Source organism: Choloepus didactylus, chromosome 2 (assembly GCF_015220235.1).
Source record: "Choloepus didactylus isolate mChoDid1 chromosome 2, mChoDid1.pri, whole genome shotgun sequence".
Lineage (NCBI taxonomy): Eukaryota > Metazoa > Chordata > Mammalia > Pilosa > Megalonychidae > Choloepus > Choloepus didactylus.
In genome coordinates, this window is record NC_051308.1 from 122,981,754 (window position 1) to 122,999,845 (window position 18,092).

An 18,092-nucleotide genomic window follows, 5' to 3' on the forward strand; every position below is an offset into this window, starting at 1 on the left:
AGGAAAAGAAAAAAAGATTTAAAAAAGAAAAAAAAAGGGCCCTCCTCACAGATCAAATGGATTATTGAAATGCTAAGAGACAAAGCAATTAGGGCCATTAAGGAAAGGTCCACAGGGCAGAGAGATCAGTTTTTCTTCAGGATTTGCATGTGAGCCTCAGGGCCTGAGCTCTGCCCTTCCCCTTTCTATGCTCACCAGAACTCCCAAAAGCCTCTGCTTTTATTTTGGAGTTTTCCTTGCTGTTTTTTTCTATGCCTGTCTCCTCTCTGCTGGGCTGGCTGCTCTCAGATTCTCTGGTATCTGGTCTCAGTCTATGGTTGGAGTTTGGATCAGTAGAATGAGTTTCCGGTAAGAGCTGCCACTGCAGTTCTCCCTTCTCGTTCCCAGCACTGACAGCCCCTCCTCCCATGGGACTGAGCCTGGCAGGGAGGGATGCGGGTCCCCTGGCTGCAAAAACGTACAGATTTCGCTGATCTCAGCAGTTCGACGTGTTCATGAGCGTTGTATGAAGTATGCCCAAAGTCAGATTGCTCTGTGGTGTCCAGTCCACGCAGTTCCTGGCTTTCTACCTACTCTCCTGGAGGAGTAACTAAACATACAGCTCACCAATCCTCCATCTTGCCCCACCTCCCTTTGTTTACTTTTCCTTTGTCTGACAAGTCTGCTTCCCAGCAGGAGGCCTTTGAGACCCAAACAATTATTTCCTCCCATCTTGAGATGAGTAGAGCGAGCAAGCACATGCTAGTTGTGATTGCGTGGCCCTCATCCATCAGAGAGGTGTTGCTGTTTTGTCTCTGGAAGATGTAAGGATCGGAATAAAATTCTGACTGAGAGACTGTAGGGGAAATCTTGTCAGTTGCCTGAATCACCTCCATCCTGTGCCTTCCTTCCAGTGTGAACCATTTTGACAGAAGAATTGTATGAAAATTAAATGTATTTTAAAATAGGGGATGATGTTTCTTTTCTCTGGCAAAACATGTCTTTAAAAATAGCTTTCCTAAAGCATTGCATTACTGAAGTTGGGAAATGGGGAAAGGAGAAGGGGTGGCAGAAAGAGAAGTGAAAAAGTTGTATAGCTATGTAAAGCTAAAAGTTCCAGGAGCCATTTCCATTTGAAGATCAGTCAAAAGGGAAGCCAGAGTCTCAGAAGCAAAATGTTATTTGACCTAAAAGAAAGTTCTTCTGGCACAGTTTTTTCAGGGAATTCATTTATTACGTAAAATGAACTACAACCCACATTTTTTCTAAGTGTTACTAAAATACCAAACAGGTAAGTGCCAAAAAATGCATGCCAAATCCAAAAGAAAGCTCTTTCGGTTTATGTACCATTTGGGGTTATTTATGGCTGTGCATCGAAAGCTGACTCTGTAAGGGATGCAGAAACAGTGATACCTGCAGGGAGAGGGAGCTCAGCCCCTCTACAGGTCCAAGATTCTGAGGCTTTGTAACAGCCCATTCTCGGGCCATTTCTGTGTTGCAGTGATTCCTGACTCCCTTCAGACCACCGCCATGCCCCAGACCCTGCACAAAGTGGAGCAGGACCCCCTGGAGCTCAGCTGCGAGGTGGCCACAGAGACCTTCCAGCACAGCCACCTGTCTGTGGCCTGGCTCCGGCAGAGAGGCAGTGAGAAACCCGTGGAGGTCATTTCCCTGAGCCGAGATTTTGTGCTTCAGTCCAGCAGCGAATATGCCCAGAGGCAGAGCCTGGGAGAGGTGCGGTTGGACAAGCTGGGCAGGACCACCTTCCGCCTCACCATCTTCCACCTGCAGCCTTCCGACCAGGGCGAGTTCTACTGCGAGGCCGCCGAGTGGATCCAGGACCCGGACGGGTCATGGTATGCCATGACCACAAAGCGCTCCGAGGGGACCATGGTCAACGTCCAGCCCACGGGTCAGTCTCTGTGAGCCTCTGGTCCCTATTGTTCTGTGTAGTGAGGGCTGGCAGACATGGAAGGGAGTGGGGGAAACCTTCTTTGGTGACATCTGGAAGCACAGCTGGTTTCCATGTGAAGTTAAATGTAGTCCTGCCTCAGGATCAGAAGAGGCTAAAGGACATACAGGGCAGGATTGACTCGCACTTACAGACATGTTTTCTTTGACCTGAATGGTGTTTTAAAATTTCTTGAATTAAAAAGTGGAGAATTTTACATCTCTCTTGGATGACTCTAAATTCCCATTCCCACTTAGGCACAGTGGCTGCCCCTTTGATGGGAGAGAGTGCGTTCTTCAGCTACCAACCCTGCTTCATTTGTAGCGGACACTTGAGATTATGAGCCTTCCATCATAGGTACAAAAATTTGAACTAGACAAATTTTGGCTTAAATTATTATCATTTATATTACTAATGCTTTTTTTGTGGTGTTTTATAAATTCCAAAATGCTTTTTCACACATGACTGCACCAATCCCTTCAGAAGTTCTGTGAGGTACGTAGGTGGTGGTTTTTCCTTTTTATAGGTGAGGTTGCTGAGTACAGATTACTTTATGGGGGGACCCCAGGAGGAGTCATGGGGCATATTGCTGAGGTCCACCTGGAGAGTTCCAGGGTCCACCATAAATGTTTTCTCAAGTGAAAGACCTGAGAAGGCAGTTCCCTGAGAGGCTGAGTGAATTGTTTTGCGCTTGAGCAAAGTGATGGTGGCATCGTGAGGTGACATCCTCCCTGATTCCCGCAATCTGAGACTCTGCTTTCCAGGTTGCCGAGTCCAACTAAGCTCCAGATCGACATAATCACTGTTAGCCAGCTACCCCTGCTGGACTGGGAAGCAGGTTTCTTGCCTGGACCTTTGGTCCCCTTGCTTTGGTTGGAGCATGGTTGGTTTGTGCCATCATGGAAGTGCAGTAAGTGACCTGAGAGCCTCTGGTGAGTGGAGTTACGGTTTATAGAAGATATATGAGATATAAGTGGGGCTCCCCTCTTCAGGACCTGTCCCATTTGCTACAGTCAGTTGTCTTGGTCTTTGCATAGGTCTTCTGCTACTTGTTCTTTGGTAATTCTAGAGCAGTGCTTTAGACCTATCTAACAGTGCACATTCCTGGGCCTCATCATAGAAGTCCTAAATTAAAGGCTGTTGGGGTGGGACCTCGGAAGCTAGATTTATAGTACTCTTCCCAGATGGTTCTTATGCTGTCTACATTCTGTCAAGCACAGCTTTAGAGGGAGTAGGGCAGATGGGATTCTCTGGACAGCTAAGAGATGGGAAGGACTTTTATGAGCAAGGCTGGGCTCCTGGAATGGGTACCACTTTATTTGCTCTGCAGGATCCAGACCATTCAGAAGCTTCTGGAACTTCTAATCCTAGGGCATGTATGGAAGGGGCTTATTTCAAATATTTATCCTTTTCCTTCCTGGAGGGTTTTAAAATCAGCTTCAAATGTCTGGTCCAAATACTGAGTCTTAATACTTTCAAAGTAGGTTGTATCAGTTAATCTTCTTTATTTTATTCTTACCAATTTGGAAATAGGAATTTATGAATTTGCTATGCAAGTGTATCTATTTTGGTTTCCTGGGCTGCTCAAGCAAATACCATACAGTGGTGTGGCTTAAACAATGGGGATTTATTAGCTTACTGTTTGGAGGGCTAAAAAAAAAAGTCCAAATCGAGACATCATCAAGGTGATGCTTTCTCCCCAAAGAAGTTTTAAGGCTGGCTGCTGGCACTTCTTAGACCTTACCTTGTCATATGGCAAAGCACATAGCGGCCTCTCCTGTTCTCTTCACTCTCTTCCAGATTTCCTTGATTTGGGCCTCTTACTTCCTGTGGCTTTCTCCTGTCTGAATTTCATCCTGCTTATAAAGGATTCCAGTAGTAAGATTAAGACCCATCCTGATTGGCCTGGGCCACACCTTAACAGAAGTAACCTTACCAAAAGGTCCTACTTACAATGGGTTCACACCCACAGGAGTGCATCAAATTTAAGAACATGTTTTTCTGGGGTACCTACAGCTTCATATCACCACAGTATATAAACTAAGCCAGCAAAGGTTCTGGGGAAGCTAAACATTTTTTATTTTTAAGTTGATGACTTCACTTAATGTCCTTTGCTGTTCACATTCCGTGGTGATATCCTGACTTTGCCCTTCTCTTAGTTCATTTCCGTAGACACCTCATGAGTCTTTACAGCATGGTAGGAGTAATGATAGGCACTGAAGGAGTCAAAGAGGAATGACACTTGATCCCTCCAATTAGGTAACTTGCAGAAGTGAAAAACAATAGCTAATAGAGAGTGCTGAGTGCTCTGATAGCGTTGTCTACAAAGTGCTCTAGAACACAGTAAATACAGAGTGCTCTTATAACAATAAATTTTCCGTGGATGGGATAGTTGTTAAGGCAAATCCTGGAAAACCAATGAGTTCATTGACTTGAACTGTGTCTTGAAGCTCAAGATGGCAGCAAGATGAGAAGCAAAAAGTTACAAAATTATTTTGACATGTTTGGCCAGCAGAGAGAATTTAAGTATGACTTAAAAGTTGAGTTCTGAGCATGCGTGGTGAGAGGACAAAGGAAAAGTGGTCTGAAGTCCCAAGTGCTGCAGCATAGGGGCTTGGACTTGACTCTGTTGACCAAGAGTTTTCAAACTGTTTTTCCTGGAACCATAGGGGCTCCTTATAGGTTCCTGGGGAGCTGCATGTTGGTGTGTGTTCGTATGAACACGTGCACACCATGGGGTGCCGGGGAAAGCATGTGAGGGTGGGCCTGAGTGTTCCACCCTGGCTTCATCCAAAAGCTTTCCGTATTATGCATCAAAAGACATTGTCTGAAGAAAGGAAACCCTGTACTCTGCCTCCCCACTAGTCCTGCCCCCCCCCAGTCCTGCCCCCTGAAAAGCTTGAAAACCACTGCTTCAGATAGTTTATGGGTGGATGGTGATTTTAAAACACAATTAGATCTTGGTTTTAGAAGGAAAAAACATGGAAGCTACCTGGAGTTTCATTGGAAGGGCATGTATGAAATAGAGAGCCTGCTAGGGTGTTAGAGTCTAGAAGAAGCTAATAAGTCCAGGACGAGGTGAGTGACAGTGGTCCAGAAAGAATGTCATGGGTGCTAGAGCAGAAGAATGGAGAGCATGGTGGAAGTCTGGGTCCATCTGGCTCTGAGCCCTGATGGGAGGGCTCTTGGGTTCCTTGAAGCATGGGAGGGAGAGAGGGGGAAGGAAGGATAAATGAGGAAGTACAAAGTCCTGCTTGAAAGTCTCTGCTTCCTCATTAGTGGCAATACTGGTTGTTTTTTGTTTTTGTAAATTTTAGTCAAGGAGTCCATCCTTTAAGCAAGCCTTGCAGAGAAGCTCAGTGTGTGAATAACTCAAATTGTCTTTGGACAAAGGGGTCTGGACCTGGGTTGGTGGCTGAACTTGGGAGTGATGAAAGGCCCAGGAAAAGCCCATGGGGTAAAAATAGGAACGTATCCAGGAGATCAGCAACATAAGGAGGTGGTCAGAGGAATGGTTCCAGTGAGAGAGAGAAGGAGAGGGGGAGAGGGAGAGGGGGAGAGAGAAACAGAGCAGTCAGGAAAGCAGGAGGAGAAGCTAAAGGGAGGATGTCATGGAACCCAAGGCTGAAATCCATTGCTTGGGGCTTAAGAAAAAGCCTTTGGTTGTAATGGTGGTGGTGGGGAGGATTGTTTTTGACATTTCCTAGTTCAATAGAGTGTGGTAGAAGGGCCAGGAGCCAGATTTCAGTGAGTTGAGGAGTGAGGGGGTAATGAAACAAGCATAAATCAATTTCTAGAAGTTTAATTGATTGGGTATAACCAGGGGCAAATTGCTACGCAGAAAAGGGAGTGGTATTCTGTAATTCTTGTGTCTTCAACCTGGAAACATGAAGGTTTCACCAAGCAGGGGGCCTCCCCCATGGTATAAGAGCCTTTAGCTGCCTAACCTTTAAAAAATGTAATGGTCCAAGGCCTAGGGCACTTAGGTGGAAGGAGTGCTTTTCTATTATTGACATTGGGTTATAAATTACTGTAATTTGGCTGACCAGAGAACCAATATCCAGGCGATACCATGACGCAGTCCCGTGTGGGTGAGTTCTTCTAGACAGAGGGTGGCAAAATAAAGCCTGCTTCTTTCAGTGCATGTCTCTTAGGACTGGTCTCTTAAGAAGGGGAAGCAGACGCAGCAGCTAACACATTAGAGGTGGGCCCCTGGAGTCACTGAGTATAGATTGTTCTGTCTGGAAGTTTGGGTAATAAAGGAAGGAGTTAGGAGGAAAGGGGTGTTTGGAACAAGACCCTGGACCATGTGGGAGGGGGAAGAGACTGGCTGGGTAGAAAGCCTTGCTTGGGCTAGAAAAGAAGAGAATTGAAGCCACTTACCCATGATCCCTGTATTTTCTCAACAAAATAGGATTCTCACCTGCTTGAAGAGTGCATGGAATACGGGTATGAAAATTGGGCAGAGGTCTTGAAGATAGTGTAAAGGTTTGGAAACACCAGTATAAGGAAGGCAAGCAAGGTTGGAGCCAATAAGTCTACAAGGAATTAAAAGATCTCTGTAATGGGATTTCCCCCTCAATATTCTCTTTGGAGTAATTTAGAGCTTGAATTAGGAGGAGGCATGTGGGCACTGGACCCAGCCATAGCACCCCCCACCCCAGGGTTCTGTGGTTCTGTGTTTAGGACAAAAAGTTTTCTCCAACTTTCAGCTCCTTTGTCTCACACCCTCCCTCTGGCCTGGGTGCCTATGAGATTTGATAATTCTCTAGTGAAATTGGTGGCCACTCTGCAGCGTTACACAGTGTGCTGTGAGCTCTTCTTGGTGGCCATCAGCCCACTTTTGATCTCCATCCCCTCATACCTGGTTAAATACTCAGCTCTTGGAAAGGTGCTTGGATTTATTGACCGTTTCAGGGGCTATACCTGGCTTCCAGCTGAAGCAGGTTCTTTCTACTCTGTGTGCCTAAAGATTTGGTCTGACAGATAGTAAACTAGAGAAAGGGTATTAATTTTCCTTTTTTTCTTAGTGATTTTGTTAGGGTTTGTCTTACCTGTATTTTCTGTATTCACATGGGAGTGGGGAAAATGTTTCAGTATATTCATCTTGGGTTATTTATTAGGATCGAGGTCAGCATCTAGGCCACTCTGTAATTTTGTTCCACAAATCCCAGTTGGGGTAAGTCCTGCCATGGCTGTTGAAAATATTTTAAACCCTGGTGCCTAAATGGAGTTTTGAGGGTATATATCAAGGCTGGACCTCTCCAATCTACCATTTAGGTGATATGAGGAGTTCCTTCCTGACCTGGTTTAGGGTATTCATTATAAGGTTAAAACAGAGAGCCCCACTGGTCGAGGCTGGGATAATGAACTTCTTCGACTCTGAATCTAGCTACCTGAGTGTAAGCCTTTGAACTTTCTCTGTGATACTCAAGGGCTTCTCTGGCTATCAGAAAACCTGGGTCTGAGTTGGGTTTTTCTCTCAAAATAAGTGCTGTGGTGCCATGCCTTTAGTTAGCATTGTACAGAGGGACATGGCTGGCGGAAGTTTGCTGATGCATCACCCAAAATGCACCCGTTCTGTTCCTTTCTCAGACAAAGAGTTTGCTGTTCGGCTGGAAACAGAGAAGCGGCTGTATACGGCGGGTGAGCCGGCAGAGTTCAGATGCATCCTCGAGGCTCAGAACATTCCTGACCGTTACTTCGCCATCTCCTGGGCCTTCAACAGCTCTCTCATTGCCAGTGTGGGGCCGAACGCCGTGCCTGTCCTCAACAGCGAGTTTACCCATCGGGAAGCCAAGGGACAGCTTAAAGTCGCCAAAGAGGGTGACGGCGTCTTTGTGCTGAAGATCTACCACCTCCGCCAGGAAGACAGTGGGAAATACAATTGCCGCGTGACAGAGCGAGAAAAGACAGTCACCGGGGAATTCATTGACAAGGAGAGCAAGCGGCCAAAGAACATCCCCATCATGGTCCTCCCCCTCAGTAAGTAGAGAGAAGTGGGACTTTCTTCTCCTCTCGGTTCCTGGCTCAGTAGCATCGTTTAAGGAAAGTAGGGGGCTAGAGAAGAGTAGCTGTGGTGGGGGCTGGGGGTGGGGGACAGGTGGAACTCAAAGGGTAGATCAGAGCTGGGAAAGAAACTGTTTAACGTCTCCTCCTCCTCCAACTCACCTGCCCACCCTAGCAACCCCGCAGTTAGGCAGGCATCAGGGCGTGTTTGCAGGCTGGAAATGGGCATCAGCAGGTGCCTGCTCTCAGCAGCTCTCTGTGAACACCTAGTGGTGCCAGCTTAGCTGGGAGGAAAACCAGGAACCCAGGAAAGTGGTCTGCTCCTGTGTGGGAATTAAGTCCCAGAAGAAACAGGAAGAGGCCTGTCTTGAATTCTCTTAAGGAGAGTGGGTCTTTTAATTGGAGGATTTTAAATCATGCAGTACACTATGAAGAAGGGTTGGCTGTCAGGGTTTGGGGAGGATAAAGGTTGGCATTTCCCTAATTATCTCTTCCCTATTGAAATTGTGTTTTTAAACACCAGTGAATGGAATCTCTCACATCCTCCTGGAGCATAGGCTTTTGAAAAAAGTTTAGCCAATGTACAAGGCTGCTGGGGTGGGCTCTCTGCCCCCGTAAGCTGGTGTATCTGGGTGGGGACTCCGAGACCACCTGTGTTTTTTGCTCATGTTGTGTTTACTCATTCAGAGTATCAGGATGTTCTCGTAAATGTCTTTGTAGTAGAAAGAGAATAAAAGCTTATAATATATGCCCTTAATTTGAACAACATGGTGACATTTTTAAACTAACCTTTAACCTTTTCTCCACTGCTCAAACTGCTCTTTCTCTTAGCCTTGTAATGATTTCCTGTACATTTTTGACATGTTTAGATGATTTAAATGTCTCTCTTCAAGTGTGAAGAAAAAGGTAGACACGTGGTCTTGCCGTTCTTCCTTTTTTCCCTCAACGGGATTATTTTCTTTCATGCTTATTTAAAAAAACACACCACATCTAATTATCTTGAATTATCTAATTCTTTCATTTCTTGGACGCTTTTTTCCCTGCAATGCCCCGCATGGTGCTTAGCATAGAGTAGGTGCTTGCTGACTGTAGACTTGAAATCGCTGATACGAACGCCCACTCTCTTCACTGTTTTCCTGTCAGTCTGTGCTTGCCTTAACCACGGACTCTCCACTTTTTCAACTAATTCCTCACTGTTTTGTAATGTTCGCGTGAAGGGCAGCCATGCTGCTTGCCATATGCCTTTTGTACTAAGAGATCTTCCCCAACCCCTTCCAAGAACTTGTTTGATGATCTGTGGCCTGCTGTATTGCTTTTCCAGCAGATAACTGGGTAGTTAAAGTCCCCCAGCACCACCAGCTCCTGCCCCAAGGCCACTTGGGTAAGTCTACCAACATGACTCATCGGTAATGGTGATAATACCTTGGATTTTAATGACGCTTTTCCTCTCAAAAGCCCAGAATGCTTTTGCATAGATCACCTCCTTTTCCGCCCCTCTTCCTCGCCACCCTGTAGAGGTCTGTATTATACCCTTTCTATGAATGGCGACACCAGAGCACCCTACAGGAGAGGGACTGGGCCAGTCGTTCAGGCACCGGGCGAGCTTACATCGCATGAGAAACATTTGCTTCTCACTCCAAATCCACTGCTTTGTACTTAGCCCATGCTACACAATCAACTTCCTGATTTGAAATTTCATTGGTAAACATGCACTCAGATTCTCATTAGTTCTCTTTTCAGATAGCTCCAAATTGCTGGCTGCCTTTATGGGCAAGGTCTGTATTTGCCTTTGCCTGGGCTGCCCGATCGGCTTTTCCTCTAGTAGCTCCACATTCTGACTGTGTGGTTTTCCCAGGCCTACTTGAGCAACAGAGCACCAAACGGTGGCCCTCACAATAAAAAAGCCAGGGCGTATGTACGAGTCAGCTGAAGTGACAGCAGGGGGTGGGAGTGATGTCCCACCAGTTATTCTTCTGCTTAAGGCAAGCAAAGGGATTTCCTCCCTTGATGCTGAAGGTGCCGTGTTTAGTCCCATATTTTGAATTGAGAACGGTGGGGATGAGTCTTTAAGGAGGAATATTATTATTATTAATGGTGATGATGAAAAATAATCACCTCATCTAATCCCCTCAATGTGGATTAAGAACTCCACAATTATGGAGTTAGGAAGTAATAGAACCGGTCTCAGATCCATGCTTTTAACCACTAGTGTTGTGCCTAGTGATAAATTAGGAGCCTCATCAGCTCCGTGAATCAGCTGTCTTGGTATCACTCCTGGGGAGGTCATCCTCCTGGGAAAATTGCTTCTTCCTACCTCATCCAGACCCTTTCTTTATGTAAAACAAGCAAATCCAAGATTGGTAGCCAGCAGACAATATAACAAGAGCTTAATGTTGAGGCTGAGTGCTTATCTTTGTTTATTCTTGCCTGTGGGGGAAATACAGGGGAGAGGAGATTGATTCAAATGCACTGTGATGTGTATGTGTTGCTTCCCCTCAACAATTGGACATGCCTCTTAATCTGGGATTTGATTTAATTGATTGGTTTAAAATTATCATATGTGTTTCATGTGGGCGGTGCCCAAAGATTGGTGCCAAATTAGTTATGGTGCTTTGTGTTCTATAAGACTTCAGGGCTTTCTGAATTCAAGATAGATAATTATGCAAAATAATATAGGCATAATTAAAATAGATGTGACTCACTATGGTGTTTATAAAAACAAAGAGTTACTGGGAATAGTGAAATTAATGATGACCATGGTGACCAATTTTTGAGCACCCACTATCTGTAGTCATTCTGCATACATGGTTTCATTTACTTTTTAAACTTTTTAAAACTCTGCAATATAAGTAGCATTCTCCCTATTTTATAGAAGAAGAAATTGAGGCTTCTAGAATTTATGTAATTTAATTGGGTATGCTTATATAGCCAAGAGAGTGGCAAAGACTAGATTCTGGCAGTGAAGGTAGTGGGATCCTTATCCCAAACTTTGATTGGCAGAACATTTCAAGGTAGAGAGCAGTGGAATCCCAGGGCTGACTGTGGACAGGCAGGCGAATGGAGGATGACGAGCCACTGTCTTTGGCTTATTCCTCCATGTTAATGCAAGTATGAAAGCTCGCTCCTGTGCGCTCTGCCAAACTAGACGATCTGTGCTCCTTTATTATACGTACTCAAGCACACTTTATCTTTCAAATACTTCCCATTGTTGTTGTTTTCCTACTTCTTCACATTGCCCTGAAGGAACCAAAAAGCACACTATGAGTGTTCAGCTTTTATTTGACAGCTGTAGCACCTAATACTGGGAAGATGGAGGTGGGGTAGATTTTGGGCTTATTCACCTTGCTGAAAATCAAAGAGGAACAGTCCTGAACTCCAGCTGAATAGGTTAGCCGATAGATTGTTTTATGCCCTAAACATAAGATTACTGTGATCTGTTATTTTGTTTCTAATTCAGTCTCAAGTCTCAGGACTTCGTTATCCCAATCCTCTGCACACAGCGAAGAGCTTCCTAGCTTATCAGATCTAAATCACAGGGAGCAATGCCCAGAACCAGCCAGGGCCCACAGTATCAAGTGTCAGAATGTTTTTTATTCTCTGAGGTTCCCAGGCCTTGAGCATGATTTACTTTGCACACACTCTCCTCTTACATTTGAAGGAGGGTGCAGTGGAGACCATAAAGCCCCCACCGTGTCACTCTCTCCCTGTCCTCAGAAAGCAGCATCTCGGTGGAGGTGGCAAGCAACGCCAGCGCCATCCTTGAGGGCGAGAACCTGCACTTCTCCTGCAGCGTCCGCACGGCAGGCCAGCAGCAGGGCCGCTTCTCGGTCATCTGGCAGCTCGTGGACAGGCAGAACCACCGCAGTAATATCATGTGGCTTGACCGGGACGGCACCGTGCAGCCCGGCGCATCCTACTGGGAGCGCAGCAGTTTCGGGGGCGTCCAGCTGGAGCAGGTGCAGCGCAACTCGTTCAGCCTGGGCATCTTCAACAGCAGGAAGGAGGACGAGGGCCAGTACGAATGCCACGTGACTGAATGGGTGCAGGCAGTGGACGGCGAGTGGCAGGTCGTGGGTGAGCGCCGGGCCAGTACACCCGTCTCCATCACAGCTCTTGGTAAGTGTCTGGCCGTCTGTTGGTGGGACCATTATGGATTTGGCGCCCAGGTCAAGAACCTTACGCTGGCTTTTATCAGTCAGGGTGCTAGCGGGAAACAGATGGTAACTTCAAAAGGATTTAATTGGAGGCACCCTCTACAGAAGTGTGGGCAGGTTTGAGGAAACCAACAGAGGATGGCGGGCATCCAGGGACCATTGGCAGCCAGGAGCTGTTGGCACTTGCTGGCCTGGGTGGGGAGTACAGCCAGGGGAGCAGGGCTACCCAGCAGGAGCTTTGTCCATAAGCAGAGAAACACGGCCACTGTCAGAACTGTGGCCTGAACAGGCAGGGGCAGAGGGCCTGTGTAGCACAGCCTCTCTCTCCTCCTGCCCTCCACGTCTTCTGCCAGTGCTGCTCAGGGGCCTGACCCTCCTGAAAACCAGGACAGAGAAAGACAGACAAATTGCTCATTGCCATTAATTTAGCATTTACTATGTTCTTAGCCAAGGCTAAGCACTTACCCTTAATTGGCCTGTTGGATCCTCACCTGGCCAGGAGGTAGGTGCCCTCATTTTACAAGGAAACTGAGCCTGAGAGAGGTTAAATAATGTGCCTGAGGCTGCAGCTTTTAAATGACAAACCCAGAATCGTTGCCCAGGAAACCAGCACTCTATCTTAATTTTTTTCAAAACTTGTGTTTTTAATCTACTCTGCTTTAAGCCCCCTCCTTAAGAAAGCCATTTCCTCATTAGCGTGAAATTAAAAGATACCCTGAGATTTGCTAAAACCAAAGAATATTAGATTTGCTTCTCACAGGGTAGAAAAAGAGGCTTCTAGCAACGTTTATCTGTCTAATATGTTTGGTATATTAAATTTTAGAAGGTCAGTCTGCTGCTTTGCTGGGAAAGTAACTCATCATGTCAGGTCTTCTTGTTTATCAGGAGACTGTGATATCAGTTGTCCTCAGCAACTTTATATCCCACTTCGGGGACCGTGTCACCCACCTTCCTCCACAGGAGGGCTGGTGTGCTTTGGGATACACCCCAGTAAACAGGGCAGCCCAGACTGGTTTTGCCTTGACAGAGTCCTCCACTTTTCCCCTTCTGAGATTAGAATTACATTTACTTTCTAAAAACTCAATCCCAAAGATTGGCTTGCTTTCTGCAGTCATCATACCACTCAGATTTCTGTCTCTAAAAGCTTTGTCCGGTGATGAAGTTTCCTGGTCAGCTCAGTCTCTGTAACGATGCTTAGCACCTGTGTGGCCCTGTGGACCTGGAACACAAAATGAATGTTCTTAAGGTTCTGGGATGGTAGTTTTCTTCTATCCTGTGAGTTTAGGAATGTCAAGGAGTGGGTAGAGTTAGTCAGGATTGCTTCTTGAAGTAATTTTACCAAGTGAGGTTATCCCCTGATTTTTTTTTTTTTTTTTTTTTTGTACTCAGTATGTGCCTGGAGGTAGCCAGAGCCAAGGGGCAGCAAACAGCTCTGTCCTGGGATCCATGGGGCCTGGTTCTGCTCACCTGTCCCCCATACCCCCTGCCCGGCATTGCTGGCTAAAGTCGTAATGGGGTGGTGGTGGTGGTGGGGAGAGTAGCCTGTGAGGGCACCCTGGAGTAATGTCACCTTCCAGTCTAGAGTAAACAGCCACACATGCAGATTTTTATATTGTTACAATAAGGTACGGAGGGTACCTGGAAGGTGACAGTGACAGGGTAATCGGATGAGATAGTATGGGGAAGAGCTCCAGAAGCACATGAGCCTCAGTGACCAATCATTTCATAATGACCACTCCCTCAGGGCAGCTCGTTGCTGTGCATGCTGTGGCCTGTGAACCTGCAAGTGACTGGGTCAGGTCTGGACAAGGTCGTGTCTCTGAAGCTCTCCCACCCTTGTTCAGGAAGCGAGGCAGGTCCTCTTCCCAAGATTCTGTGCTGCATGTCTCTAACGTGCGCTACACACAGACGCACACCCAGTGTCACCTTTTTGACCATGTTGACTGATAAGTGACAGTCACAACCCCTTAATGTTTCAGGATGGGTCTCTGTTTTTTTTAAGGCTACATAAAGCTAGCTTATGAAATCCAAATTGAAGTTCCATTATTTCTGCAAATTATGCCTAAATTTTTGCTGACTTAACCTTCCCATTTAAAGCCAAACTCATTCTGTACCTAGTCTTTCCTTTATGTCTATTTTGTTTCTTTAACAAAATACATATTTGTAACAAAATATAGTATATGCTATACAAATATGCAAATACTATACAAAATATTAACTTGTTTAATCTTTGTAAGAACCTGTTTTACAGATGGGGACACTGAGGCATAGAGAGGTTAAGTAATCTGCTTGGTGTCACACAGCTGCTAAGCATCCAAGTTGGGTAGTGGATCCAGAATCTCTGCTGTTAACCACTGCATTATGCTTCCAATGGATAAAGCAACTAATAAAGCTGCAAGGTTAAAAGTAGGCTTTGGAATCAGTTACACACCATTTATAGCCTGACATTTACTAGCAGCTTGGTGTTGGGCAACTAATTCAACCTCCCTGTGCCTCAGTTGCCTCATCTACAAAAATGGGAGGATAAACATACCTGTCCTACAAGAGCATTTCAAGGATTAAATGAAGAGTAGTGAGAAGAAAACACAGACAGTGCTCAAGAAATACCAGTTGCTGTTAGTTCTATGATTAGAGCCAAGGTATTAATAATAAGTAATTTCAAGGCTGAAGAAACCCTGAGATACTAATATTGAGGAGTCAGTGTTAGGGGTTAGGGGTGCTGTTCAATAAGGAATCTTGAGAGCCAGCCTGCTGAGACTGCAGAACCCTGAGACTGCAGGACCATTGTCCTCACTTTGCCTGCAGTCCCTACCTGCTGGAGGACCCTAGCCCTCCTGTTGTGGGTCCCTCACTGCCTGGCTTCCCCTGGATTCCATGAAGAAAATGGAAAAGGGGCTGGAGAGCCGGGCAGAGCTGCCCATCACTGAGAACATGGGCGATGCCTCCGCGCTCTGCCTACCTCTTCTCTGGCACTGATGCACTAGTCGGCCAGGAAAAGGAGGTATCGGGGGACATGTCCCTTTCGCATTTAACAAAGGCAGCTTGGCTTTGGGGCTTTTCCTCTCGTGTTTCAGCATGGAATCCCAAGACTTCTAGCAATGACCCTGCCGAAGTGGATCGGTCCCTGAAAGAATGATGTCATCAATTCAGGGGAGCATCAAACACGAATCCATCAGAAAGTCCCTACGTGGGGTCTATTGAGGAGGGTTTCTGCTAATGCTGCTCAAAGGGAATTTCCATAGGCCTCTTTCTATGGGGTCTTTTCATCTGCTGGGTTTGTGTCTCAAACTTACATTGAGCTGTGTATCAAAAGAAAGAGCTCAAAAGAGAAACCGGGGAGCTTTCGCTCATCTCCACTTGCTTTAGCCAGAAACCCCATCATTGATGTCCCGCTGCCTCGAGAAAGCCGAGTGTCTCCTGTGATTTGAAGCTCTCTGTTCTCTCCCCAGAAACAGGCTTTGCGGTCACAGCCATCTCACGCACACCGGGAGTGACCTACAGCGATTCTTTCGACTTGCAGTGCATCATCAAGCCTCACTACCCGGCCCGGGTCCCTGTGTCAGTGACGTGGCGCTTCCAGCCGGTGGGCACCATCGAGTTCCATGACCTGGTGACCTTCACCCGGGACGGAGGGGTCCAGTGGGGAGACAGGTCCTCCAGCTTCCGAACCCGCACCGCCATCGAGAAGGCTGAATTCAGCAACAACGTCCGCCTGAGCATCAGCCGGGCCAGTGACACAGAAGCGGGCAAGTACCAGTGTGTGGCTGAACTGTGGCGAAAGAACTACAACAACTCCTGGACACGGCTGGCGGAGAGAACCTCCAACCTGCTGGAGATCAGAGTGCTGCAGCCAGGTGAGGACTGCGGGCTCGGGTTTCGTGCTTTTTGGGGTCTGTGGGTGCATTGCATACCTGGGTGGTGAAACGTGAGGAGGGAAGAAAAGTATGTATGGAGGCCCTGAAATCACCTCTTTTATCTCCCAACCCTTTGTTTTGAGAGTTTCAGATCTATAGAAAGTTGCAAGAATTGTACCATGAACACTTGTATTCTCTTTCATAGTGACCAGTTGTTAACATCTTGCCACATTTATTTTGTAATGCATGTGTATTTCTGTAGTTGTTGTTGAACCATTCAAGAGTCAGTTGCAAATAACTTGACACTTCCTTCTAAATACATCAGCAGGTAACTTCTAAGAACAAGCACATCTCCTACCTGATCACACTACCATTATCATACTCTGAAAATTTTATATTACTATAATACTTCTATCTGTATTTCCCCAATTGTTCTAGGAAAGTCCTTTATAGATATTTTTTCCTTCTAAACCAGGTTCCAGTCAAGGATCACACATTGTGTATGGTTGTCAGATCTCTTTAGACTCTTTAATCCCGAGCAGTTCCTGAATCTGTGTATGAGTGTGTGGGTGTGTACATTGATATTTGTGAAGTGTTCAGGCCGATTGTTTTGCAGAAAGCTTTGCCTCTTTACTTAACCTCATCTTGTATAAACAGTTATGGGAAAGAGGTATTATTGTCCCATACTTACAGACAAGGAAACTCAGAGGGGAGAGGGAAGATAGCAGGCACTTATTGAGCATTTGCTCTGCAGTAGGTGCTTAGGGTTGGTTACGTTATTGGAATTTTACACCTCCAGGAGAGATTGAGTGAATTGCCCAGGGTCACACAGCTAGGAAATGGTGGAGCTAGGATTTGAACCCTTACCAGTCTTTTCTCCCATGCTATTTCCTTGACCCAGGCCCTGTTCATGTGTGCTGAGTTTGTTTCCTTTTCCTATGGAGCTAAGTCTCTCTCAAAGCAGTTGGTAAGTTTGCACTAATTTGGAAAGCATGAATCAGCAGGGCTTTCTGCAAACACTCTCACCTTCATCAGGCTCTTCCCCTAAAAGAGGTGAGCTATGAAGTATGTGCGGCATAGTTTTCCTCTGTGTGTGTCCTGTGTCCCCTGCTGGGTTGGACGCTAGTGGAAGGTGGAGCCTGGGCATTGGCTCTGATTCCCTCCTGCTTCCCAGCCCAAGCACAGCAGAGAGCAGGCCCCCATGCAGAAGATGACGAGGGTCAGACGGCGGGTGGTCACTTTGCAAAGACTTTTTTCTGACTTTACGACCCGCCTGCTTTGCAAAGAGGGTTTGAAGGCCCTGCCGAAAGGATTTGTCTGCCCACTAACAGCTGTGGTTAGGACCCAACCTTGTCTGCTAGACCACTTCAGAAGGTTACAGTGCTGTTTTCAGCAATGTCAGGTTAAAGATCGGTGATTTCTGCAGTTGTCCTTTGCCTCTTCTAACCCCAGAACAGAGCCCTGTTCTGTACTAGAGTTTGGAATAAGTGAGTTATATAAATGATGAGGCTGTTCTTTGGCCAATTAGAGCCCAAATTGGACTGACAGGAGGCTGTTCTGTTTAAGTGGGTTTTCAGGTTAATTGAGGGTTAAGCAGAGACCCCATTTTGGTTGAAACTTTGTTGTGGAAAATGCTGATGTGCCCACCTGCCTGCCTTAATGAGTAGAACTTCAGGATTGTAATTGCACCTTTTGTTGCCTCTTTTGGCCCTCAAGGTCAGCCTTCTGAGCCCCAGTGCCCATCACATGGTTTTGCAGCTGTAGAAGGCAGAGGAAATGCTGACACCATCTTGCCTTGACATTGTCTTTTTAAATAAATCCCTTATATTTGCCTGTTTCTGTTACTATTTGGAATCTTAAGACTGGAGAGCCTATGGGAGGACTACAGAAGATTCTAGATAATTGGATTCTGTTTAATTGATGCTATTACTAAAGTGGGGAAGGTACAAAAATGTAGCTGTAGGGTACTAGGCTTTGTTCTTAGTAACTTGCGTGTATTTTCCTTTTAAATTCATACAACAATTTAATGATATAGTTGCCCGTATTCCCATTTTGCTAAGGAGGAAGCCAAGCCTCAAGGTGTTTGGGCACCAGCTAGTTTAGTGGCAAAACTGAGATTGGAGCCAAGGTCTTTTTGACTTCCAT

At 46.1% G+C, this 18,092-nt stretch overlaps 1 protein-coding gene across 3 annotated transcripts in view; it reads left to right on the top strand.

Moving 5' to 3' along the window:
* IGSF3 (immunoglobulin superfamily member 3) overlaps nucleotides 1-18,092 on the top strand; it is a 109,454-nt gene that overhangs the window by 65,312 nt on the left and 26,050 nt on the right. For 2 of the 3 annotated variants that reach the window (XM_037826278.1, XM_037826279.1), the window contains exons 4-8: nucleotides 1,481-1,891; nucleotides 7,526-7,915; nucleotides 9,261-9,320; nucleotides 11,654-12,055; nucleotides 15,543-15,947. In XM_037826278.1, coding sequence (XP_037682206.1) covers nucleotides 1,481-1,891; nucleotides 7,526-7,915; nucleotides 9,261-9,320; nucleotides 11,654-12,055; nucleotides 15,543-15,947 — 1,668 coding nt within the window. The remainder of the gene's footprint in view (nucleotides 1-1,480; nucleotides 1,892-7,525; nucleotides 7,916-9,260; nucleotides 9,321-11,653; nucleotides 12,056-15,542; nucleotides 15,948-18,092) is intronic. The other variant, XM_037826280.1, reaches the window with a different exon arrangement.